General features: G+C 32.7%; 1 protein-coding gene and 1 long non-coding RNA gene across 2 annotated transcripts in view; both read left to right on the top strand.

Annotated features, from left to right (window-relative positions):
* Window positions 1-2,494: 2,494 nt before the first annotated feature.
* The window catches only part of LOC131183803 (uncharacterized), a 33,142-nt gene continuing 9,171 nt past the window's right edge, over window positions 2,495-26,465 (top strand). Inside the window, exon 1 of the long non-coding RNA XR_009151813.1 lies at window positions 2,495-2,562. This is a non-coding gene — a long non-coding RNA (uncharacterized LOC131183803). The remainder of the gene's footprint in view (window positions 2,563-26,465) is intronic.
* Window positions 12,717-15,229, top strand: LOC110647350 (U-box domain-containing protein 30). Its single transcript, XM_021801130.2, has 2 exons — window positions 12,717-13,030; window positions 13,215-15,229. Exon 2 carries the CDS (start codon window positions 13,613-13,615, stop codon window positions 14,948-14,950), a length of 1,338 nt encoding a protein of 445 aa, XP_021656822.2. The 5' UTR covers window positions 12,717-13,030; window positions 13,215-13,612; the 3' UTR covers window positions 14,951-15,229.

Raw genomic sequence — 26,465 nt, 5'->3', positions numbered from 1 at the left:
ATTTATTTTTAATATAAATTTATTAATTAACTGAGTTACTTTATATAATAAAATAATTAATTTTTAATATTGCAATTCAATAATTTATATTACTTTTTCATTTTTATATTTTTTCTATGCGCAATACCTAAACCAAACAAGTCTCCATTATCTTTAAAAAAGAAACGCAATTCTTGGCTACCTATCATTGGCTGCAAAAAGCCAATTAGTTTATTTCTATTATTATATATCTTCTTGTTCAATTCTTCCTTGAAATGGTAAGATAATTAATCCACCTAAGGAGCCCTGTAAAATTGAAAGACATCCCATGATATTTTAAGAATTTATTCCTTAACGGCTTTTAAGGTGTATGAAAATATTATTGCTTATTTATATTATTTAATGATATATTATTTATATTAATATTTAAAAATTAAAAAAATAATTTATAAAAGGTTATTTTTTTTAATGAGATTGAGAGAGTATTTTTATAAGATTAAAAAGATAATATTAATATTTTTATATTTAATAATTAAGTTAATAATTATTTTTATCAAATACTTTTATTTTAAATTATTATATAAATAATTAATTATTGACGATTAATATTTAACGATTAATAATTATTAAAATAATTAATATTACTTAATAGACCTTAAATTTACTAAATATAATATCCTATTAATTTGTAACAAATTTCCTTAATTTGAAGAAAATGACCAAATATTAATGCAAATTTGCTTACTATTGATTATTTCAAAGATGAAAATTGGACCACATGTAGCTAGGCATCATTTACCATTTACCAATCTCAATCAAACCAAAAATAGTCGGTGAATATTATATCTATACTACATAGTCAACCCATTCTGAACAATGAATTAGTCTCTTAAGATGATGATTGATGACTAATACACCAAGATCAATTAAATAAAACCCAATTCATAAATATATATATAATTTAATTAAATATATAAAAAATCTTATGTAATTTTATTTAATATATCCATCAAATCATCAACAAGGAATGTTTCAAAGCAGATTTTAATAATATCCACATAAAAATTAAATCATTCTACCATCTCTTTATTGTATCATTAAATTGATAGTATTCATTTTGCATAAGGGTAAATGAAATGCTTTATCCACCTGATTTAGAAGATGAGATCATGATGTTTACAGGGCCACCTTCTGAATAATTTTTTTTTCTAATTTATTTTCATTGAAAACTCGGCTGCTTATGCAATGATTTAGAATTATTTTGATGGTCAATATTATAAGTATATAATTATGTATTATAGCAAGCAAAATGTATTTAAATATTAATACAATCCTTTTCTTTTACAAAAATATTAATTCAATCGAATTCATGAGCGAAAGGTACTATTTTATTTTAATAAAAAAAAATACTCATATTGATAGAAATGGCAACGGGATAACTTTTTTGTCTCTACCTCACAAAAGATCGAAGTCAAGGTGAGAACTTCCTTATGGGGATTTTTTTTTTTTTTTTTCAAAGAAAATAACTTATTAGTTTTAAAAAATAGTCATATTACATTTTATATGTCACACCTTTAACACCCCAAGATTTTAAATTTTATTATTTATGAGTATTTTTGGTATTTTAATTTTTTTAAAATTTTAGGAATTTTTTTGAGATTTTTCGGATTTTAAGAATCGGGTTCGATTTTCCGAAAATATAAACTTTGATGATTTTTAAAAATTAATTTAAAGACCACGTGGCAAAACTAAAAATATATTTAGAGTCTACGTATTTTTCTGAGTTTTATGGAATTTTTTCGGAATTTTTGGACCTCGTTTTCAGTCCCGAGGCAGAGTAAAAATTCAAAATTTTGTATCATGAATCGAACCGGCCGAATCGAATCGACGGATCGACCGGTCGAATCGGACCGCCCTTTTCCTTCTTCCTTTTTCTTTCTCGCGCGTCCCTCTCCTTTTCTCTCGCTTTCTCTCCCGCTCACCACGGCCGCCACGCCCAATGCCGGCCGCCGAACGGCCGAAAACGCACGCGTAAACGCCCTACAAGGCTGCGCTGACTTTCCCGGCCAAATCCGCCGATCCGCCACCAATTAGACCGGTCTTGTGTCCAAAATCATCTACTCGGCGAGAGCTTTCCATAGACACCAAGAACGCCAAATCCATCGAGCGGATTGTCCGATTTTTGCTCGAAGATTTTAGCCCATTTCGACTTTTGGGCTAGATTTCAAAACCGTGAATCCCACGAGAAACCGAGGCCACCAAAGACGCTCCATTCGTCGAGAGCTTCGCAACGACATAAATTTCGAATTTTTTCGACACCGTTTTTCGGTGGGTCCCACGGAACTTCGCAGTGTTTTTCCGAGCATTTAATGAGCTTAGAAAATTCTGAAAAATTTATGTACTAACCCCCGTGTTATGGGCTTCGTGTAGGTATCCTCGATTCGCGGAAATCGGCGATTGACTGGTTCGCAAATTTCGCCGCATGCACTGCTACGGAAAAGTCTCCGAATTGGATCGAGGTTTTGGCTAGCCCCCCCATTGTCAGACGTCCCGAGCGCGTTCCCGAAGTCGGAATTGGCAAAGGTAAACCCGAACCTTGCTTTTTCGTAATTTTCTAGTATTTAAATAGGATTAAAAATCCATAAAATATTCGTGGTAGCTTAGAAAATTACGATTCTTTTTGCAGTAGCTTAGTAATATTGCTAAGGACCGCGGGGCAAAGTTTCATAATTTTTAGAGCTTGTTTGGGCAGTTTTTGCAAAAATGATCAATAATAAGGACTAAATTGAAATTTTGCGTATTGTGATGGGTGATTGATTTGATGGGCCCAGGAGGGGCTGTGTGATATGATTGAACTGTTGATATATGGATTGGGAATATAGAAGTGCGTTTTTAGCCCTTTGCAAAGTTGGGTAGGTCCTAGGTATAGGGAGATCACGGATTTTCGCACGACTTAGGACGTAATTGGTCTTTTCTTTGTTTGTATGGAGTCAGATTGTATTAAATAAATGTAATATGATTGTCAGGTGAGCCGAGCCTTCTTCCTCCGCCCAGCCGCCACAGTGATTGTCGTCAAGTCTGTGAGTAGAATATTAATTTTAATTGTAATTTCGATATTATTATATGTTCAGCATGCCCATGCATCACTTATATGCATATATTTATGTAGTTAAACTCTAGGCACGATTTTTGATGCATTGATAAATGTTAAAGTGCCATGTATGTTGTTGTGGTAATTTGGAGCAGTGTGCGTGCGTTGGCGTGCGTGTGATGTGGTGTGGACTATGGATAGGACGGGTAGACACGGCTTGAGTTCTTCGCTGGGACCCGGTCCTTCGGGGTAGACACGGCTTGAGTTCTTCGCTGGGACCCCGATTTGGTATTTAAGTGGAAGTCCGAGCTGAGTTCTTCGCTGGCACCAGGTTGGATTTAAGAGAGCTGTATAGGGGATCAGCTCCCATATATTATGATTGATGTTACAGGGTGCGTGAGTGCTCCAAATTACCTTTTTGATGTTATGATGTGAAAATGATGTGGATGTTGCATTTCACTCTACAGGGTGCATTAGTTTTAGATAGTTATAGAGATTATGGTTAAAATTGATATTTTACTCTCTGAGTCGAACGCTCACTCCTGTTCAAAAATTTTTACAGGCCACAGGAGGATATTTTGTTCTGGGTTAACCTGCTTTTCTACTTCGCAGGTTGTTTATTAATATTTGTGTAATTTTAATTACTCCTAGAATTTCCGCATGTGTTAGCAGTAATTATTTGAATTTGGTCTGTAATATTATTATCATGATGGACCTGTAAACTTAATATTCTATGTCTGTTTTGATGGATTGGATGAGGGAGCTGAGCTCCCGTTTATTATTATGTTGATGAGTATGTGGAGGGTGAGCTAAGCTCCCCAATTGACTATATATTGTGTTTACAGGTCGGGTGAGTCGATAACTCCCCGTTGGGAAGTCCATTTTATGGCCGGACTCTGTCCGTTTGTTTTCTTGATATTGGGCCCAAATGGGCCTTAGAGTTGGGTTAATGAACAGTTAGGCTTACTACAGGCCTCGGGGGCTTTAAGCTGGCCCAGGTCCTAGTGCCGGTCCGGCCCATAGGTTGGGTCGTGACAACACCCTACTCCTCCGTAAGATGTAACATGATCCCGTAGTACATCTAATGAATTACTGTATTTCGCCTATAGGTAACCCATTAAATATACTACAAGGGATTTTAAATCAATTTTCGTAAAATTTAAATCATCGATTAAAATCTGGTGTTATAAAATTTTTTTCAAAATTTTGGTAGAATGCCGACTATATTTTGAGAAAACAATTCTTTAAACCTGAAAAGAAAAACACTCCCAATATGTGTTCTCAAATACAACTCCAATAAACTTCATTTCATCTCATAATTCAACCTCAATAATAAAATCATTTCATTTTCAAACCAACTTCATCATAAAAGGAACATTTCATTGATTACAAGACTAAAAAATAAATATTACAAAACTATACAGGTAAATAAAATCTCAAATTTACATTACAATAATTTACATTTAATTACATACCAAAATATTTTACAAGAATTTTTATACAACTGCTCAAATAATTTACATATATATTATTACATGCATACATCAAAACCTATGTACATGGGTATACGTATGATATACCGGGAGCTAATCTGAATGTGTCTTCAAAGAAGCTTACTCAACTGCTCTATGCTTTTTTCACCTGTGACAGCATACAAAGCTATCGCTGAGTGGTGAACTCAGTTGTGCACAACTATAATTTAAAACATAATACAATATACATTGACAAAATTATAACAATTAATTTGAAAGTCTCGAAATTCAATAAAATTCCAAAAGTTAAAATCTTCATTGCCAATAATATAAATCATTAGTTAAAATGACTTTGAGCAAGAAATTCAATTTATCAAATCACAACTGGACATTTAAAGTAATTCCAACAATTATGGAAATAAAGATTAATTCTAACAAAATCAATTATGCATAAGTCCCATTTGAAATCGAAATTCTTTACTATTCAAAAACCATTCTTTATCTCACTAATTGTGCAAGACTAATCCGAAAGGGCCATTTTCGGGGTGATTCTAACTCCCTATGGTCGGGGAGGTCGAATCGGATTCTAACTCCCTATGGTCGGAGAGGTTGAATCATCGTGCATAGTACACACCACAATAATGAAACTTCTGAAAAAGCCATAACAAAAAAAAATTAGATTTAACCTCTAATAAGAGGAGAATCTAAGCCTGTGCACGTACCATGGTAATCAAAACAAAGGTAACTCTATTGTCTCCTCAACAAATGAGAGAGATGGGTAATAACTTAGTCAAGCATCTATAGTGAGATATAAAACAATATCATGAATCTCTTTGTCTTTTTTGTGAGCATAAATCACAACACAATTTGATTCAAAGTCAATTCCAATATCCAATAATTTTTATGCTCATCACAATTCAAAACATATTCTATCATAATTTTCCAAAACATAATTTATTCAATCCACAACAATGCCTAATACTTGTTGAAATACCATTTCACAAAGCTAAATTCATACATACTATAATAATTTCAATAATCATTGAATTAAATCCAATACTTGATAAACATAATACGTAAGGAAAATAACTTCATTTAATCATATGAAATATTCAGAATAAAATCAATTAAAAACTAGTTGTGCGCAAACCTCTGATGAGTCACCTCTTGGCCTTGACTCAGTGGGTCTTTTCCCTTTCTAGTGTCTTTTCTAACTGAAACACATAATTTAAAGTGTTTCAGTACCCATTTAAATTATTTCTAATAATAAGGTTCAATAATTAAATTTTATTAATACTATTCTTTTTATTAGTCAACCTATAATGTTGACCTTTAATGTATACTAGGTGAATTAGTTTTAATGTCATTAATATGTTTTATTTTTCATTACTCACATGTTGATATATGGGTTACCAATTTCATTTCAAAGCTTATTGCATTATTGTAATTATTTAGATTTTATGGCTAACGTTTATTGTCTATTGGACCAAGCTAAAGTGTAAATTTAATAGATTTCTCTTCATTAAATTGTTTCTCATTGTGTCTTCTTTAATTTTCTTTTTGAATCACTCAATTTGGAGTTGTATAGCTCAAGTTATGGTCAATTAACTATAATTAGGTCAAATCTAAATTTTAGTTTCCTTTTTAGGCATTTTCGGTTCTGAATTTACTAATTTATTTGGACTATTTGTAATCACATTGAGGTCTAGCATTTTCATAAGTATTGTTGCCCTATGTCTTAGGGACAACAAGAAATTTTACTTACTATTTTTCAAGTCTTATAGAATTTTTTATAGACAAATTGTTAACTTGGACTCAAAAGTCCTCTATTGGCATGGTCATCAATTAGGTCAATGCCTTGACCTTAAATTCTGACCTTATACATTTATAATTTGAGAAAGTTGTCTAAAAGAATATTTTAGGTCTCTTTCTTAGATTTCCAGATTGGTATGGCTCATTTAAATTGGACACTTTCTGTGGGAGATATGCTTATTTGAATTTTCTGGACTTAATAGTCAATTGTACCAATTTAAGATTTAGTGTGCCAAATTAATCAAGTTAATTGACCTAGTTCCCTTGATTTTTGGGTTTTGGTCCAATTATCAATATTGTAGATTTATGTCTTATTAAAATTTTGGGACTGATTTCATGTCATTTGGAGTTCTATGAACCAAGTTATGGTCATTTTACTATTGCTTGTCAAGTTGCACTTATATTGCAAAGTTTAGGTCATTTTTAGGTCAAAGTCAATTCGGCCGGTTTTTGTAACCCAAATTGTGCAAGCATTTTGACTTGGTTCTGGTCATTTTTGGGCTTTGGTGTCTTCATAAGAGTTGTAGCTCTATATCTAAACTTTCCATGATATAAATTTCAGGTCATTTGAACATGTTTTGAGTGAGTTATGGCCAAAAAATTGATTACTGTTCATATGGTCAAATTCTGGGTTCACATTTTAGACAATCCGGATTTGGTCATTCTTTTAGGTCACTTCTAGGCAGAATTTGGGCAATACTTCTACATGAAAGTTGGCCTATTTTATGTCTAGTTTCACCTCCAATTGGCCTCATACCAATTAGAGTCACAACTTTACACTTATAACCTAATTTATATACTGTCAACAATCACAACCTGCATAAGAGAATTTATACTCCCAATTTAGCAATCCTCCTCCTCCCAATACTTTAATATTCATTCTTGGAACTTCTATATTTATTCAACACAATTCCAGCAAAGTAAATTGAGCAGAGTACTCAAGATTTTAAGTTACACAATACTCCATTAATATTCAACATGTAAGCTAATCCAAATTCAATATACATACTCACCGAATTGTCACATACACTTTCATAACAAATACACACATACTGCCCCCAATTCAACTCTATCATATTTCATGAATAATTTTCATCAATTCATATACAAATTCAAGGGTTTACAAGCTGCCAACCATGGCAGTTTACTAAGGTATTCAATTCCCTTTTTAAACTCCTAATTTCAAGCACTAACATATATATACATGGGCATTAACTTGCGACACTTCAAATTGACTTAATCAACCTTAATTTCCATCAGTTAGAGGTAGGAAAAACTCAAGCACATTAAGCTTTCATTGCTGCCAAAATTAGCTCAATCCAATTACCCAATAATTCATCAATTTTTATTCATCAAACATCATCCCTCACCTTAAACATCATTTTGCCTAAAGAAAGGAGGAGTAATTGGACACTTACCTCAAGTTGAGCTTGTCAAAACTTCTCCAAATCTCTCTCTTTCAGTTGCCAATATCCTTCCCTAAGTGTGGTGATCAATTTTAATGAAGCAATCAAGTGGAAAAAGGGCTCACTTCATGGTTGCATGGAGAGGTTAAAGATTTTGGCCATGTAAGTTTTTCTTTGGGATGCATTCGGCTGGTTTAATTACTGAAGGTTGAAGATGATGTTCAGCTGTCCAAAGTGCGTTATATAGGTGTCCCACAATGTGTGTAAGTGGAGCACTAACTTTAGGAAATGACTTATTTAATTAAAGTTACTAAATTTGTAAATTCGCCTTATTACTTCTACTATTTATATTATGTACCACATTTTTATTTTTCATGATATTTTCAAAGTGTAATATCACTTATTTTTAATGGACATTGAGGTCAAAAGTCAACTCTAAGTGTCAAATGACCAAAATGCCCCTCTTCGGGTTGCATTTATGATTTTTTGGTAATACAGATTTTTGTCAGTTTCTTGATTTTTCACTTTTCTTTGTACTAATTTATTAATTTTCTTTGACATTTTTAATGTTAATTACACCTCATTTGGCCTTTAATTATGTCTCAAAAATTATTTCTGAGGGTCCCCCGCAGTCCTGGGGTCGGCTATTGCCTGCACCGTAACTTCTCGGTGCGGTCACCCTTCGCTTAGGTGTCGGCTCATTTAACTTAATTTTACTTTCTTTCTTTTATTTTTCTTTAATTTTTCTTGTATTTTTTTTATTTATTTCATCATTTTATGCCTATTTATTATCACTGAAGTGTAGTTTCAGACATCCTGACTTGTTCGGACAGACATTAGATCACCGAAGTAGTCGAATGTACGGACTACGTAAAATGAAGGCGTTACATTATAAACTTTGATAATTTTGTGAAAATGTGAAAACACTTATGCATATATGAAATAAATACATACTATTAATTATATATTATAATTAAACAATAAAAAATATATTTTTTTTTATTTTTCATAAAAAATATTTTTTATATATAAATTATTTTTTTACCAAATAAAATGAGCTTTAATTATTAATTACGATAAGCCATTATTAATTAGGCTAACAATAACCCAACAAGCACGTAGGAGGTTTTGTTTTGTTTTGGGCTTCAGAGAGCCCAAAAATTCTAAATTTTTTAATATTACAATTATAAATTGATTGAAAAAAACAATGTTTTATACAAATAACATGGCGAGGGACACATAAAAATTATCACCTGATTTTTTGTTTTGACATTTTAAGATTTGTGAGTTAAATTTTATCAAAAACGTGCCTTGTGGTCGACTTATTATTAATTTTAAACCAAATACCTTAACATTGTTAGTCTATATTATTAATTTTAATTATCTTAAGTCCCTTTAATTTTTTACATTATGATTGAGTCGAATCATTAATCAAATTGAAATTGTATCAAACTTTTATAAATTAAAATTATTTCAAATTTAAATTAAATCGAAGCAAATCCGCGATTCCAACCTATAACCTATTTATGGCCGAGTGTATTAAAAACTCCACTAGTAGTATGCATTTGAATGCTTCCTTTATTGTTACACTGATTTATGAAATTGAAGGAGTAGAGTTTGTTTTCTTTGCAATTAAATGAAGAAATTGGAGAAAAACGCGTTATTTTATGGGTTGTAGTTGATTTTAGCTTTGTGCATTTATGTTTTCAACTTTAGATAGGTAGGAATGTGTTACTGTCACAGTTGGTTTTCTGTACTATGAATATTTTTTACATTAAATGGAGAAGTCGATGGTGAAATTTTTTAAATCAAATTTTTATATGAAAATAAATTTATTAATTATTAAATTAAATATTTAATTTAATAATTGATAATTTAATAATTAGTAATAATTTAATAATTAGTAAATTTAATTTCTTAATGTATTAAAAATATTATTTTTATTATTTATCTCATGCTAGATTAACATAAATGAATGGTGTTAAAATATTTGACTTAAAAAATATTAATGGGACAAAATTTAGAGTATTAAAATATAAAAAATTGAATAGCAGACTCTAATTTTTTTTTAGTTTGTTATAAATAAATTATTTTTTGTTACTTTTTAATTGTCCGTAGAATAAGATATATATAACTAAATTCAACTCAATTTAACTAAATTTTTATCTCAAAAATTTATTAAAATTACCAAATAAAATAAAACTACATTGGAATTTCAGTCCCAAGGGGCAAAGCATTATGGAATTTCAGAATAATAATATGTATGTACGTGTGTGGAGACCCATTGGTTTGATGATTTGATCAACTTCTTAATTATATCATCTACCATTTTGCTCATTTTATTAACAGTTTTTAATATAATAAGAATCCAACCTACCCAATTGATTCAGTCTGGAGCCTACACTAACCTTTAATACTCCACAGCTTAACCAAAACACATAAAACCATTCAATTTTATATTTTAGGCCTGGTAATATTATCCGATTTATTATTAAAAAATAATTTAAATTTAAATTTAATAAATTTTAGTTATAATATTAAAATAATAAAATAATATTTTCAAATAACTTTTTTAAATTATTTCTTTTAACCGTATTTAAAATTATATTTTTCCTTGAAAATTAATTTTGACCCTTCAATCCTAATGTCAAACAAATACTTAATCTAATTTATTCATCATACTCAATTAATCAAATTTTGAACCAAATCCATTTTAGTGAATTTTTTATCCAAATTTAATACATTATGAATTCAAAAAATAAATATATAAAATTTATATATTTAATATATAAATGATAGATCACATATAAATAAAAAAAAATCCTCAATTTAATTTAGTAAAGCCTTAAGCTTAAGCAAAGCTAGGTGGCAGTATATAATTGGCTGGGAAGTCCTAGAGTGACTAAGGAGAGAGCAAGCAAACAAAAAAAATTATTAGGTGTATTTAATATATAAATATTATATATATATATATATATATATATATATATATATATATATATATATATATATATATATATATATATATATCTCTCATAATTATATAAAATTTATTTTCTAAGAAGAATTTATATTTTTATATGAAAGAAAATAATTTTTTTAATACTATTAATATATTTTAATATATTATAAATTTAAAAAATAAATATATAAAATTTATATATTTAATATATAAATAATAAATAAAGCATAAATAAAAAAAATTCACAGTTTAATTTAGAAAAACCTTAAGCCTAAGTAAAGCCAGGTGGCAGTATATGATTGGCTGGGAAGTGCGGAAGTGACTCAAAGAGGAGAGCAAGATAAACGAGAAATTATTAAGCACACTTAATAAAATATATATATATATATATTTATATATATTATTTTTTATAATTATATAAAATTTATTTCTTAAGACGAATTTATATTTTTGTACGAAATAAATTTTTTTTTTTAGTGCTGTTAATATATTTTATAAGGAGGTAGGGCAAACAAAACGAAGCCACCGGTCAAAGAGGCAAAAGATTAGACAAAGCCCATTCTCCATAGGCAGCCGATGCCTGTAGTCAAAGCAAAATAATAATAATAATAATAATAATAATAAATAAAGGTTTTGGTAAAAAACAAAAAGCTTAGCTGGCACTTTATATAATATAACAAAACGACATCTCAAGGTGGGCCCAACTAAAGGTCTGAGACAAAAACAGTATTTCTCAGAAAAAGTATTTTTTATTATTTTAAAAAATAATTAGTAACTTTTATTTTTTTTATTATTAGATATAATAAATTTAATTTTAAATTAACTTTTATATCTACTAATTAATATTTCCAACAAAATTATATTTTCAAAAGTAAATTCAATAATAATATTAAATAAATTTTCAATGTTTTCTTTAAATAATTTTATAGACAACGGTTGATATTGATTAATTATCAATCAATTAATTATTTGATTTTTTTATTAATTTGCTTTACATTTTTTTATTTTTGAATTAATGAATTTTAATTTATGCTATTTAATTTAAACTTAAATTTTATTTTCAAATTAATTAAATAATTTTTTTTTCATTTAATTTTTACCAATATTTCAACTCTGCTTTGTATATCATTAATTAATATATCATTTTGATTATATTTTTTATTGAGCTATATTTATTTTTTAATAATTTTATTATAAATCTCATCAAACTCTATAACTTTATCTTTAAGAGCATTTTTTGTGGAAATAAATATGTAAGTATCTTATTTTTTCGATCATTGTAAAGTGGGTCAAATCACTAAAAAAAAATAATTATTCTCATAAATTAAGTACTTATTAATATCAGTTATTAATAAATTTATAAAGTATAACTTTTAACTAAAATAATCAAAATAAAAGCTATTACAATTACTTATCAAGCACCATGTACTAATGGTTTATTAATAGTCGGGTCAATTTGAGACATGAATCAAATATAAGAGTTTAATTGGTAATTATATAAATTTTAGAATTTAATCGTAAAAATTAAAAAATTTTATGAATTTTTTTGATAATTAAACTTGATTTGAGATTTTTTATGTGACTTTTTTAACAATAATATGAAAATTGATGTGAAATTTTTATTAAATATATTAGCTATTTATTGATGATTAGGTCAATTTAAGACATTAATTAAATATAAAAATTTAATTGATAATTATATAAATTTTATGATTTAATTACAAAAAATCATAAAATTCAAAATTTTTTTGTAATTAACTCAAAAAATAATTATATAATAATATAATTAATAGAGTTAAATTATATATTTTTTCTAAAATATAGAAGTTAATTAATAATTTTATTAAAATAAATAGATTGAATGAGTAGTTTGGTTAGTATTATTAATAAAAAAAAAATAATTTAATAAAATATAAAATAAAAATTTAATAATATATTTTTTAAAATAAAAAGGTTAAATGGTCAATTTCTTTTACGATTAAATGACAGTTTATCTAAAATGCAATACGGAAGTCATTAGCCAGAGAAGCGAGAGATTACGGCGAGATATGACAAGACTGCACGTGTAGTGCGCGCGGTGAGGGGCTGATTCACCGGTTGCAGCGGTTCCTTCCCGGTCGCACTCATCTCAAAATCAAAAAGGAGTAATTCTTTTATTTTCCATTTTTATTATTTTCCGTGAAAAGCTCTCTCTCTCATTAAACACTTGCCCCAAAAGAAGAGGAGAACTAGGGAAGGCTTTGCTGGACATTGCTTTTCGCTTTCTCTTTCTCACTCTGCTTCACTCTCTCCCTCTCTCACTCCACTGGTATGCTTCCTCTGATGTTTACTCATGATTTTCCTGTTCTTTTGATCTGGATCTCTGTTTTTCTCTCTCTTATTCTTATCCATTTGTTAGATTTTTTTTTACTTGATTTATTGTATAATTATAGTTGTTTTGGTTACTTTTTGGGTGTCTCTTTTATTTTATTAATTTTTTTTTTCTGTTTTAGGTGTTCATGATTTGACCCTTTTGAAGCTTGAACAACAAAGTGAGAGCAGCTTGATTATATGTCTATTGTTTGTGTTATTATGATACCAATGAGTTTTTTGACCGTAGAAAGGCATTGCTTAAAGCAAAGGGAAAGCAACAGGAGGGGAAGGTGATGCATATTTGTGGGCAATAAAGGAAGAATTTTGTTTGTTGCTTGTGATTGTCAATGACAGAGAACTCCATTCTTTCTTTCCCCTTTATTTCATCCTTTTCGCACATTTCATGTGCAACCTAGATGTAATGTGCCATGAAGGGTGCTTGTCATTGCAGTGATTTGGAGGGATTCTTTTTTCCCTTTTTGTTATTGTGTTTGTGTTGTTGGTGGGTTTAGGTTTTTCTTTGCAGGTTTTTCAAAAAATGCCAATGTTTCAGCCCTCTAAGAGGGATGGCATTGCTGGGTTTGATGGCCAAGTTTTAGATTTAGACACTGCAGTGAAAGATGGAGTTCTGGGTGGTGTTGGTGGTGGGGTTATTGGTGCTGGTGTTGGCGAGAAATTGGACCTGAAGAAGATGATTGAGGAGCTTGATTTATCAGAAGTTCCTTCAGTATTTGTATGTCCGATATCCCTTGAGCCAATGCAAGACCCTGTTACTCTTTGCACGGGCCAAACCTATGAGAGACCCAATATTCTCAAATGGTTCAGTTTGGGGCACTATACCTGCCCTACCACAATGCAAGAACTGTGGGATGATTCAGTTACGCCAAATAAAACTCTTTATCACTTGATTTACTCTTGGTTTTCACAGAAGTATTTGCTAGCGAGGAAGAGAGCAGAAGATGTACAGGGAAGGGCAGCAGAACTTATTGAGTCACTGAAGAAAGTGAAGGGTCAAACTAGGGTTCAGGCACTGAAGGAGCTGCACCAAGTTGTAGCAGCTCATGCTACTGCTAGGAAAACTGTGGTAGATGAAGGTGGGGTTGCAGTGATTTCATCTTTAATAGGTCCATTCACAAGCCATGCCGTTGGTTCTGAGGTAATTGGGATTCTTATGAATTTGACACTTGATTCAGAGGCCAAGTCCGATTTGATGCAACCTGCAAAGATTTCGTTAATGGTGGACATATTAAATGAAGGTTCAATTGAGACGAGGATCAATTGTACTAGATTGATTGAGAAATTGATGGAAGAGAAGGATTTTCGCACAGAACTTATCTCAAGTCATAGTCTGTTGGTTGGGTTGATGAGGCTGGTGAAGGGTAAGAGGCACACCAATGGTATCTTGCCAGGGCTCAGCCTCCTCAGATCAATATGCTTACATGAGGAAGTAAGGAGCTTGATTGTGACCATTGGAGCTGTTCCTCAGTTGGTTGAGCTGTTACCTTCCTTGGATCCTGATTGTTTGGAATTGGCACTATTCATATTGGATTCATTATCTTCTCTACCTCAGGGACGAGTGGCATTGAAGGACTCTCCAAACACAATATTGAACATGTCACAGTTATTGATGGGAGTTCCGGAGATTTGTACTCAATATGCATTGTCAATTTTATGTTCCGTATGCAAACTTGCTCCTGAGGAATGCCCATCACTTGCTGTGAATGTGGGCCTTGCAGCAAAGCTCCTGCTTGTGATTCAGAGTGGTTGTAATCCTGTCTTGAAGCAGCAATCTGCAGAGCTTTTGAAGCTGTGTAGTCTAAATTACATGGATAGCATGTTCATTTCTAAGTGCAAGCTTATAAAGACAATCCAATGAGAGGAAAGTTTTAAATGTTGAGATATGCGCAGCCCCTCGAGACATTGCAGAAAGAAGAATTCATTGGTGGCCAGATTTGAGACAACGAATTATCTCAAACATCTGGCATATGAAATGGGGTTTAAGGTAGAAATTATGTGTCCTGTACATACTTAAAAGCATTTAATTTTCAGCAATTAATTCAACATTCATGTAGAAGAATCATTATGGGGACATCTAAACACCATTCTACACTGCTGTAGATTTTGTTTTCTTATCAGTAGCAGGTGCTCTTGTCAATCTTTGTTTATTTTTTTTTTCTCTTTTCCAAATAAACCCCTTCCAGGAACAAAGTCATGTAAAATGTTAATATCGCAATGAATTTGTACCGGGGTATACTTGTATAGGGAGAGAAATTCGCCCAAGTATGTTGTGGATGCAATGGCAATTGCAGCTGCTGAGGAATTCCCTTCTATTAGTTCTTCAGGGTCCCAGGGGCCTCAGTTTTTGCTTGTTAATGGAAGTTTTGCTTTATGAACCTACAACTATGGATACTGGAGTGCATTGGCCTCTAGATGTCCATTAAAATATGCAGAGAATGAGATCAGCCGTTTTAGATGTCCATTAAAATATGCAGAGAATGAGATCAGCCGTTTTATGTTTAACTTGATCATATCCTGCAATGTTTTTTTTATTACATTGTTTGTATGGCTTATTCAAATAATTTTTCACTTTTTTACTTTTTTTTTGGTCGTGGTCATGTACTCGTGCTGTATTTCATTGTTTCTATTTATGAGGGTGACTATTGACACCCAGGTGCAATAGTGGAAAGAGTTGAGGACATGACCTATCCTAACTTGCTATGTCTTCCTAATTCACTGTGTGAATGAAAAGAAAGAAAATTGTTGAAGAGTTATCAATGAAGTGTTGCACTGATTTGTTATTTGATATCACTTGCAGCTCCAAACGTCTGAGCCAGCCCAACTAGTGCTTCCAATGCTCCTGCAGAAACATGTGAGACACAGTATCTAAACGGGAGATTATTTTTCTTAAGGTCACCATTTTTATTATTTGCCTGATGGGACAGTACGGTTTTGAGTAACTGAACGATTAGGTGTACACTGTCATCTTCTTCACCTTATTAACAGTAGCGGGGAAAAAAAGTTAAAAAAACAAAAAATCCCCTGAAGAGGCCTTAGTAAAGAGTAAAGTACTTGGCATCTTTGAATGATGGTCGAGACATGAGACCCATAATCATGGAAAAGCATAATCTTGTACAAGAAGCTGAAGCTGCACAGAACTTGTTCTGTTGCATTTCAAAGGGCCTCAGTGTATAATCTTTTAGCTTTATCAATGAACAATCTTCTAGTTCTACACACTACACTAATGATGAAAGCCTCAATTAACATGATTTGTTGGTTAGTGTGAATGCAGAGCAGATTCTCACACCGAAAAACAAATGAAGGAATCCACAAGATGACAAATCAATGAGGCAATCTTTTTCTTTTTCTTTTCTTTTCTGGGTGAAAATGGACTCTCTTTATTTACTTTAATGATATTTAGATTGCAAGGTTGATGCTGAATGCTCCTTCATGATGAGCTAGTGTCTATGTCCCTACAAATATTATGTGGTTCCCTTAGACTTTTTGGGATTCATTATTATTATTTTTTTTAATTTCATTAGCTACTTATTTTTAATTTTTATTTAAAAATATACTTTTTAATTTATAAATCAAATAAAAAATAAATAAATAATTATTTAATAAAATTACTAAAAATAACTTTAAATAATTTATATGTTTAATTAAAATGTGCTTAAAAGTAATTTCATTGATCAAAATTACCAAAAAAATATATAATTAAATGTTTTAACTATTAAAATAGGATAATATTGATATTTTTTAAAATTATTAGGATAATGTAGTTTTCAACTTAGTCAAAAAGTAAATTTTAAATAAATAGATAAATCATAAGTAAAATACCTTTACTTGTGACTTTAGATTTATTTTAAGTAATTTTTTTAATTTATAAATTAAATTAAACACTAATATATTTATGACTTTCTATTTATAAATTGGCTTATAAATCAAACCAAAGATCTCTGAGAAAGGTAGAATTGATGGATTATACAGTAAAAAAATAGCCATTTCTTTTTCTCATTATAATAGTAAATATTTTTAAAATAAATAAATATGTGATTTGAGTTGAAGATATGTTTATTTTTTGTATCTTATAGGGAGAGGAAGACTAATTAAGTTACCTAATTTATTTTTTTTTAATCCTTCCTAAAAGATAATTCACGAAAAAAGTATAAAAGGTTTTTAATTATTTACTTTTAGCCATAATAAAGAAAAGGCATTTAATTTAGCTTTTATTATTATAACTTTGAGTTATTATTACATATAAAAAGTTTATTAAAAGTAACTAAAAGCTGTTATAATAATTTGTACAATCAAGCATTGAAATAGTATTTAATAATCTATGATTTAAAATCTTATTCATGATAAATTCTTTAATATTTTAAAAACGGAGGATTAAAAACTGGTGAGAAACGAGAATTGAGAAGGATTAAAAGAGATAATTTCAAAAATACACTCTACAGCTCCACGTTTTATTATTTAAATGACAAAAATTGTTCTACATCAAACAAATAACATAGTTTAATGTAACACCGCTAATTTTTAAATTAATTATTTTATGAGTAGATATTAATATTTTATTTTATTTAAATTTTGAGAAATTATTTGAAATTATTTGAATTTTTAAAATCGGGTTTAATTTTCCGAAAATATAGAACTTTGATAATTTTTAAAAATTTATTTAAAGATCATGTGACAAAACTAAAAATATATTTAGACTTGACGAATTTTTTTTGAGTTTTATGAAATTTTTTCGGAATTTTTGAGCCTCGTTTTTTGTTCCACGGCAGAGTAAAAATTCAATTTCGAGTATCTTGAATCGAACCAGATCGATCAAATCGGACCGGCCCATTTTCTTTTTCTTTCTTCTTCTTCGCGCGCTCCCGACACTCTCCCTCTCTCTCGCGTTTTCTCTCTCCTCCCTCTGCCCCTCGTCGGCGCACCTCTAGCGCCCTTCCCCCTTCAGGCAGGCTGGAAAAACGCGCCCAAAGACGCTTACGCGCGTGGCGCGTCGTTTTGTCTTCCTGACCCGATTCCGGCAAATTCAGCCACCAATCGGACCAAGTCTTGTCCTAAAAAACTTCTAAACATCGAGAACTTTCCATAGACACCAACAACACCAAAATCCATCGAGCGGTTTACCTAATTTTTATCAGGAAAGTTTTAGCCCATTTTGATATTCGGGCTAGATTTGTCGAAAACCTTAAACCCCACCAAAAATTAAGAGTACCGGAGTGCTCCACTCGTCGAGACCTTCGTGGCAATACTCATTTCAAATTTTTTCGACATCGTTTTTTGGTGGGTCTCACGAGACTTCACAGTATTTTTCTGAGCATTAAATGAGCTTAAAAAATTTTGTAAAAATTATATATTAACCCCCGTATTGTGGGCTTCGCGTAGGTACCTTCAATTTGTGAAAATTCAACAATTGCTCGAGTCTGCAATTTCAGGCCAGGCAAACAGGCTACCGAAAAAGTCTCTGAATTGGGTCTAGATTATAGGCTACCCTACCGTTTTTAGACGTCCCGGACGCGTCTGCAGGGTCAGAATTGGCATAGCTAAACCCGAACCCTCATTTTTCTTAATTATCTAGTGTCTGATTTCGATTAAAAATCTATAAAATATTCGTGATAGATTAGAAAAATATAATTCCATTTGCGTTAGCTCTATAATATTCCTAAGGACCGCGGGGCAAAGTTTTAGAATTTTTGGAGCTCAAATGGGTAGTTTTTACGAAAGAGGTAATTGCAGGGACTAAATTGTAATTTTCTAAATTATGGTTGTTGACTATTTGGATGGGCCTAGGAGGGGCCATGTGATGTAATTGAGTTGTGGATGTGTGGCTTGTGAATATAGAAGTGCATTTTGAACCCTTTTGCAAATTGGGTAGGTCCTAGGTATAGGGGAGACTCTGTCGGGTTTTCGACACTACTTAGGGTATCTTTGGTCTTTTTCAAGCTTTTATCGAGTCAACAATATTAAATAATTGTAATGAAATTTGTTAGGTGAGCCGGGACAACCTTCCTTTTCCGCCCAACCGCCGCAGTGACCTCGGTTAAGTCTGTAAGTAAAATATTAATTTTATTTATAATTTCGATATTATTATATGTTCAAGCATGCCCATGCATCACTTATAAATATGTATCTATGTAGTTAAACACTAGGCACATTTTATATTGCATTCATAATTGATGAAGTGCCATGAATGTTGTTTGTGGTAATTTGGAGCAGTGTGCATGCGTTGGCGTGTATGTGGTATGGTATTGATTATGGACAGGACGGGTAGATACGGCTTGAGAGACACTCGCTGGGACTCGATCCTTTATGGATAAGTAGGGGTAGACACGACTTGAGAGACACTCGCTGGGACCCTGCATTTGGTTTATTAAGCGAAAGTTCGGCTTGAGAGACACTCGCTGACAGAGGTTGGTTTAAGAGAGCTGTATAGGGGATTAGCTCCCTTATATGTACTGTTTGAACAATGTTGGGTATGTGAGTGCTTCAAATTTCCTTTTTACTGTTATGATGTGGTTTCTATAAAATTTATGATGATGTTGCATTCCATTCCTTAGGATGCATTAGCTTTAGATAGCTATAGAAATTATGGTTACAATTAGTATTTTACTCTCTGAGTCAAACGCTCACTCATGTTCATCTATTTTTCCAGGCTACAGGAGGATTACTTGTTATGACTAACCTGCTCTTCTTTTTCGCAGGTCAATTAGTAGTATTTGATGTATTTTATATAATTGAGTTAAATTTTAGACACTCGCTGGGACCCTGCATTTGGTTTATTAAGCGAAAGTTCGGCTTGAGAGACACTCGCTGACAGAGGTTGGTTTAAGAGAGCTGTATAGGGGATTAGCTCCCTTATATGTACTGTTTGAACAATGTTGGGTGTGTGAGTGCTTCAAATTTCCTTTTTACTGTTATGATGTGGTTTCTATAAAATTTATGATGATGTTGCATTCCATTCCTTAGGATGCATTAGCTTTAGATAGCTATAGAAATTATGGTTACAATTAGTATTTTACTCTCTGAGTCAAACGCTCACTCCTGTTCATCTATTTTTCCAGGCTACAGGAGGATTACTTGTTGTGACTAACCTGCTCTTCTTTTTCGCAGGTCAATTAGTAGTATTTGATGTATTTTATATAATTGAGTTAAATTTTAGACTTCGCATGTATTAGGAGTATTTTAATTAATTTGGGTCTGTAATATAATATGGTGTTGAATTTGTAAGATTATTGATTACATGCATGACTGGATTAGATGAGGGAGCTGAGCTCCCATTGGATTTTATGATATTATGAGTATGTGGAGGGTGAGCTGAGCTCCCCAATTTATTATATATTGTGTTTACAGGTCGAGCGAGTCAAAAACTCTCCATTGAATAGTCCATTTTATGGCCAGACTCTGTCCTGTTGAATTCTTGAAATTGGGCCCAAATGGGCCTTAGGATTGAATTGAGGAATAGTTAGGCTCACTATGGGCCTCGGGGGCTTTAGGCTAACCCAGGTGCTAGTGCCAGTTCGGCCCATAGGTTGGGTCGTGAAAAATGTAGTATCAGAGCTTAGGCTCCAGATTCATAGGGAATATATGTTTAAAGTGTTGAGAAGACTCTAATAGGAGTCACATGAGGAGAATAGGGTCCACATTCATCCTTGCATTGTCATCTTTGCTTCTCATTTCTGCTTTATATAAATGTGTGTAAATATGAGTCTATAGAGCTATGTAACATGCCTTTTTGAATTTTTGTGGGCTAATGCTGTTGAATTTTAGGAAAATACATAGAAGCAGTAGAGCTGCCACTGCACCAGAACGGGATGTGCCAGACGAGGTGTCAGCTTAGGATGAGGCACCCGCCCCAAGGAGGAGAGGCAGGAGACCTAGAGCTGCTCAAATAGAAGAGCAGCTGCCACTAGTTCAGGAACAGTCTTTTATGGCCCAGGGTCCCATGAACTCAATGGCAGCTACCCTAGCCGAATTAGAGAGAACCATCGATGTGATGGCATAATATATGGTCCACCCTCCACAACAGCAGCAGCCCACCACACCAAGAGGGGAAACTTACAAACAAATAATTAATTTCAAGAAGTTAGTGCCTGGTACTTATAATGTGTCAGATGATGTCTATCGATTTTTGGATTCCTACAAACAGGCGGGGATGGAGTTGCAGTTGACTGATAGGAGGCTTATAGAGTGTGTGCAGTATATATTGGGGCCAGTGCCAAGACAATGGATGACAGGCTACATACTATCTCGTATTGAGGGATTATCATGGACCCAGTTTGTGGAACTGTTCATCAACAGGGTTGTGCCAGAAAGCTTCAGAGATCAAAAGCAGTGGGCCTTTGATGTAACACCCCTATTGGTATAGCCTGGTATATTTCATTGTTCCGGTGACCGGTGTCGGTCCAGACAATTAAGGAGATTAGAGCCACACTTAAGACAACTTGAGAAGCCATAAACACAAATAATTAGTAATGTTTAATTAGTTAACTATAAATAAGAAAAACAGAACATAAGAGGTTAAACGAGTCGAGAGTCACAGCGATGAGTGACCTCCTCGGGAACGACTGCGAAGTCATTTTAAACTCAAATTTCGAATCGTAAAAAGTGACGCTGCGGTCCTTAGGACCCTTATGAACACAGTGGAAAAGAGAAAATCACGAAAAAGAACTGTTAAGCTAGTCAAATAATTAAGTCAGGGAGCTGGAAGAAATATTGGATTATTTGCAAACCGGGATGAATCGGCGAGGGGCAATTTGGTCAATTGACCCCGAGAGCTGACTCCTGACCTAACTGTCAAATAAAATCGGAGAAAAGAAAATTTCAAAATCAAGAATTAAATTAAAGAACTAAAAGAAAAAAAAAAAGAAAAAGAGATGAAAATGGAAAAAGTCAAAAGTTATGACATCATGCATGATGTCATAACTAAATTAATAAATTGAATTAATTAATTTGGATTTAGTGGTCTTCCATAAGCAAAAAACGTATAAAGGAAAGAAAAGAAAAAGAAATTTATTAGAAAGCTCTTCTTCTTCCTAAAGTGACACCCCACCTTCCTCCATAAATCCCCCATGGAAACTTTCTCTTTAAGCTTACATTAAGCTTAAATTTTCCTTACCCAACCATAATAACTCTCATAAGAACTTCTTTAAAGCTTGTAGTTGCAATTTGAGAAGAGAATTACAAGAAGAAAGTGGAGCTAAAGATAGGGTTTTGAGGATTAAAGAGAGGTGAGCATGTTAACTTATTATCTTCCATTTTTAATGCATCATTAGTTGTTGAATTAGTTTGTAATGTGTTAAAATGAAATAAAAATATGGGGAGGAACAAACTGAATTTTCGGGCAGCTTGGGAGGAGTATGGTTTGCATGAATATGATGCAATTGAATGAGTTTAGAAACTTTACTTAGTTAAATGATTAACATTTAAACCATTAGAAGTAGTTAAAGGCATGAAAATGATGAGTTAGGGTTTTCAATACTAGGGTTTATGAACCAAAATTTGGAGAAATGCATAAATGGCATGTTGGACCTATTGTAAAGTGAAATAGTGGTCAATTATGACCAAATAACTTGTGTGGGAATGATAGGAAACTAAGTTAAATTTGGAGGTAAATGGTCATGCTGCTGGCAACATGACCAAACCCACTTTGAAGGACCAAAACTCAAATTTTACAAGTCTAATTGATATGCCACCAATTGGGGATGAAAATAGACATAAAATAGCACAATTTTCATTGAGGAACCATGGCCAAAAACTGACCAAAACTTGGTAAAACAATTGACCAAAGTGAAATGAGAGCAGGCCAAAGCCCGACCAAATGAGCGATGAATCGTTCATTTGGTCATAACTCGAGTTAGACAGGTCCAATTGACCTGAAATTTGGCCAGGGGTTAGAGGAGATATAGACCTAAAAATTTCATGAAGAACATCACCCCAAATTATCCATTAACCCATTCAAATTATTGAGCAAAGTTGAGTTACCAAACCTGCAACTCTGCAAATTTTCAGTTGAGTAGTAAGGTTTGGATGACTATAACTCTCTCTAGGAAACTCGGATTTAGGCGATTCTTGAACCGATGGAAACCTAAGACATAGTAGAACATTTCATATGAAGAAAGTTAGACCAAATTATGAGCTTAAATTGATCAAATTACTGACCAAAGTTGGATCAAAATCTGCCATAACCCAAAATACCAGTATGAACAGTGCACGTGAACAATAAACTTATTTTGGCCATAACTTGAGCTACAAAACTCCGATTGAGGTGATCCAAAAATTAGAATACACTTGACACAATAAGGAACATTTTCTATGATGGAAGTTTTGTCAAAATCTAACAGTAGATCGACCAATGGAACAGTACAACTTCGGAGCACCAAAACCAAAAATTGGCAATTTTGCCAAAATGACCTACGCTTTGAAAAAACGACCAAAACCAACAAGTTTAGTGACCAAAATGTGGTATGTGGGTGAAGTTGGAGTTCCCATACCTATTAAGCCTCAGAAAGTTAACTATTTGACTTAAATAGTGCAGTGAATAGTAACCCGAAACACAAAATTTCGAGAACGTCAAATTTAAAACGTTAGAACTAGGTAAATGCGAAGCAAAAAATTATTTTGGGATTTATGTTAAGTTCTAGTATTGAAACATTGTAAAATTTTGTGTTTTAGTTGAAAAGAATATCGGGAAGGAACCCGAGGAAATGAGTCGAGGCTAAGGGACGACTCGCTTGAGGTTTGTGCATAATAAACCCTATTTAAGCATTTTATTTTTGAAAAATTGATTTAGTACGCAATATGAATTTAAGAACTTTGTGTTGCCATCTTGTGATTAAATTGTAACTTTGGAAATTGATTTGATCTTTGTATGCAATATTTGAATAAAGTGTTTGAAATGGATTTTTGATTCACACTTAGCATGACAGTTACTTATTAATCTTTCTCCATTTATGGGGTGAGATCGTTTATTTTCCTCCCTCTCTGGCTTGCCAGTTGAGGTTGTAGATCAGATGAGTACTCATTAGCTAGCTAGCCACCTCCCTCATTGATTTCGATTAATGGGGTTGTAGATTGCTTTGTCGTGGTGTACAACGCGGCATTGATCGGAAATTTTATGTCATGGCTTAAGTTGTGTATGATTTTGGCAACACTGTGTTTATGAAATTGTTTGACTAAACTGTGTTTAATATATTATTTGACAAAATGAGTTGTTATGAGCTTTGATATTTGTGAAATGTGATGGTGAAGTATTCAAATTATGTTTCATCAATAAATGATTTATGTATCGCATTTTAAATTTTTATTGTGCACCACTGAGTATGTTTATACTCAGCGATAGCTTATTTTGCTGTCGCAGATAAGAGCAAGGAGAAGGCAGCAGAGTGAGCTGCTACTAACTGGAAAACTACACCAGTCTGTTGTACGGGTATTATTTTATACCCTTGTAGATAATTTTGATGTAAATATAGGAATGTTGTATGTATCAATGAAAGTTGAGCAGTTGTAAATAAATTGTAATAATATTATTTTGGGTTTGCTTCTGTAAATTTAATATTTGTACATATGAATTTTCTGCTTTATGCCTTGTAAATGGAGTATTAAATATTTTGTGGTGACAAATTTTGATTAAATTGTGGAATTTGCTTTGAAGAGACTTGAATTGGGTTGATTTGAGTTTTATTGAAGGTTGGGAGTTGTGAGATATTTTTGGAAATGCTTTTTACAGGTCTTTGAAGAACTGGTTTCTCAAAATACAGAGGGAACTCTGTCAAAATTTTTATAAAATTTGCGGCAAAACTAAAATGGACAAAAATTTTTATTAGTATTTAAACTTGAATAAATGGTTTTAAATTCTTATCAAAATGCTCACCACTTCCAAAATGTAAGAAAATCGTTTTAAAATCCCTTGTAGGGTACTTAATGGGTTATCGGTAGGTGAAGTTCGGTAGTTCATTAAGTATTCTACGGGATCATGTTATGCCTTACAGAGGGGTAAGGTGTGACATTTGAGGCCTTAAGGCAGAATGGTAGATCCATAGATGAATATGCTACATAATTTTTGGAACTAAGTAGATATGCCCCCACAACAGTGGCTACAGAAAGTATGAAGGTAAAGAGGTTCCTAAAGGGGCTGGACAGGAGGTATGCAAACCTGGCCATGATGTCTGATCAGTATTTTGATGTGGTAGTTGATCGAGCTTGACAGATTGAGATTAGCTATATAGGAGATGATAGTGGAAGGGCAAAGAAGAATAGAGCAGAAGATTCTTCAGGTGTTTCCTACATGGGTACCACAGATAGCGGAGGCCAAAGTCACTACAGAGCAAGGGGTAGAAATAATAAGAAGGGTCATTTTAAACACAAATCTCAAGAATTCAGACCAGGGTATGGATCCAGCAGTGGTCACAGTTCGGTTACAGCAGTTCTAGGTCTAGTTCAGGATCCTCCTTGTCACCTTGCATGCAGTGTGGAAGAGGACATTCAGGACATTATATGATGGGTTCAGAAGTATGTCCAGTGTTTAGAGAGCCACAGATGGGGTCACAGGGTTTTGTTACAAATGTTCCTTGTTAATTGTATCCTGGTGCTTCCAATATGGCAGGCAGTCAGTTCAGTGGCCAACAGGGCCAAGGACAAGAAAGACATGGATTTGGAGGCAGGTCAGGAGGTCGAAGTCAATTTCAAGGTTCTACAATGCAGGTAGGGGTCAAGCTTGGGTTTTCACCTTGACCCACCAGGATGCTCAGGCTTCCAATGCAGTTATGGCAAGTATTCTTTTAGTCTGTTCCTATGAGGCTTGTGTTTTGATAGATCCGGGTACTACGCACTCATTTGTCTCCCCTGTTTTTGCCATGAGATTGGGTAGGAACCCTACAACTTTAGAATGCCCCTTGTCTATAGCTACCCTACTTAGTGACAACATAAATGGGGATATGGTTTTTTCGGGTAGTCCAGTGGTAGTGGATGGAAAGATCCTCACAGCAGACTTGGTTCCTCTACCAGTAATGGATTTCGATGTAATTTTAGGAATGGATTGGTTGGCAACTCATTATGGCACGTTAGACTGCAGGAATAAAAAGGTGTACTTTCATATACCTGGTGTGAAAGAGTTTAGCTTTGATGGTGACAGAAGCGTGGCTCCATATAACTTGGTGTCAGTAATTACTGCTAGAAAAATGTTGAGGCGTGGGTGACAAGGGTATTTGGCATTGGTGAGAGATATATCTGAAAAAGGTGTTAACATTGAAAATGTTCCTGTTGTCATAGAATTTATAGATGTCTTCCCTGAGGAGCTTCCAAGGTTGCCACCAGGAAGGGAAATAGAGTTCTGCATTAATGTTGTACTGGGTACAAACTTCATATCAATGCCGCCTTACAGGATG

This window comes from Hevea brasiliensis, chromosome 10, assembly GCF_030052815.1.
Source record: "Hevea brasiliensis isolate MT/VB/25A 57/8 chromosome 10, ASM3005281v1, whole genome shotgun sequence".
NCBI lineage: Eukaryota > Viridiplantae > Streptophyta > Magnoliopsida > Malpighiales > Euphorbiaceae > Hevea > Hevea brasiliensis.
The sequence above is the reverse complement of the archived record's forward strand: the minus strand, read 5'-3'. Positions and strand labels throughout refer to the sequence as shown.

Bases quoted from the DNA above. Each gene is read 5' to 3' on its own strand.
- LOC110647350 (XM_021801130.2), top strand. From the start codon at position 13,613: ATGCCAATGTTTCAGCCCTCTAAGAGGGATGGCATTGCTGGGTTTGAT.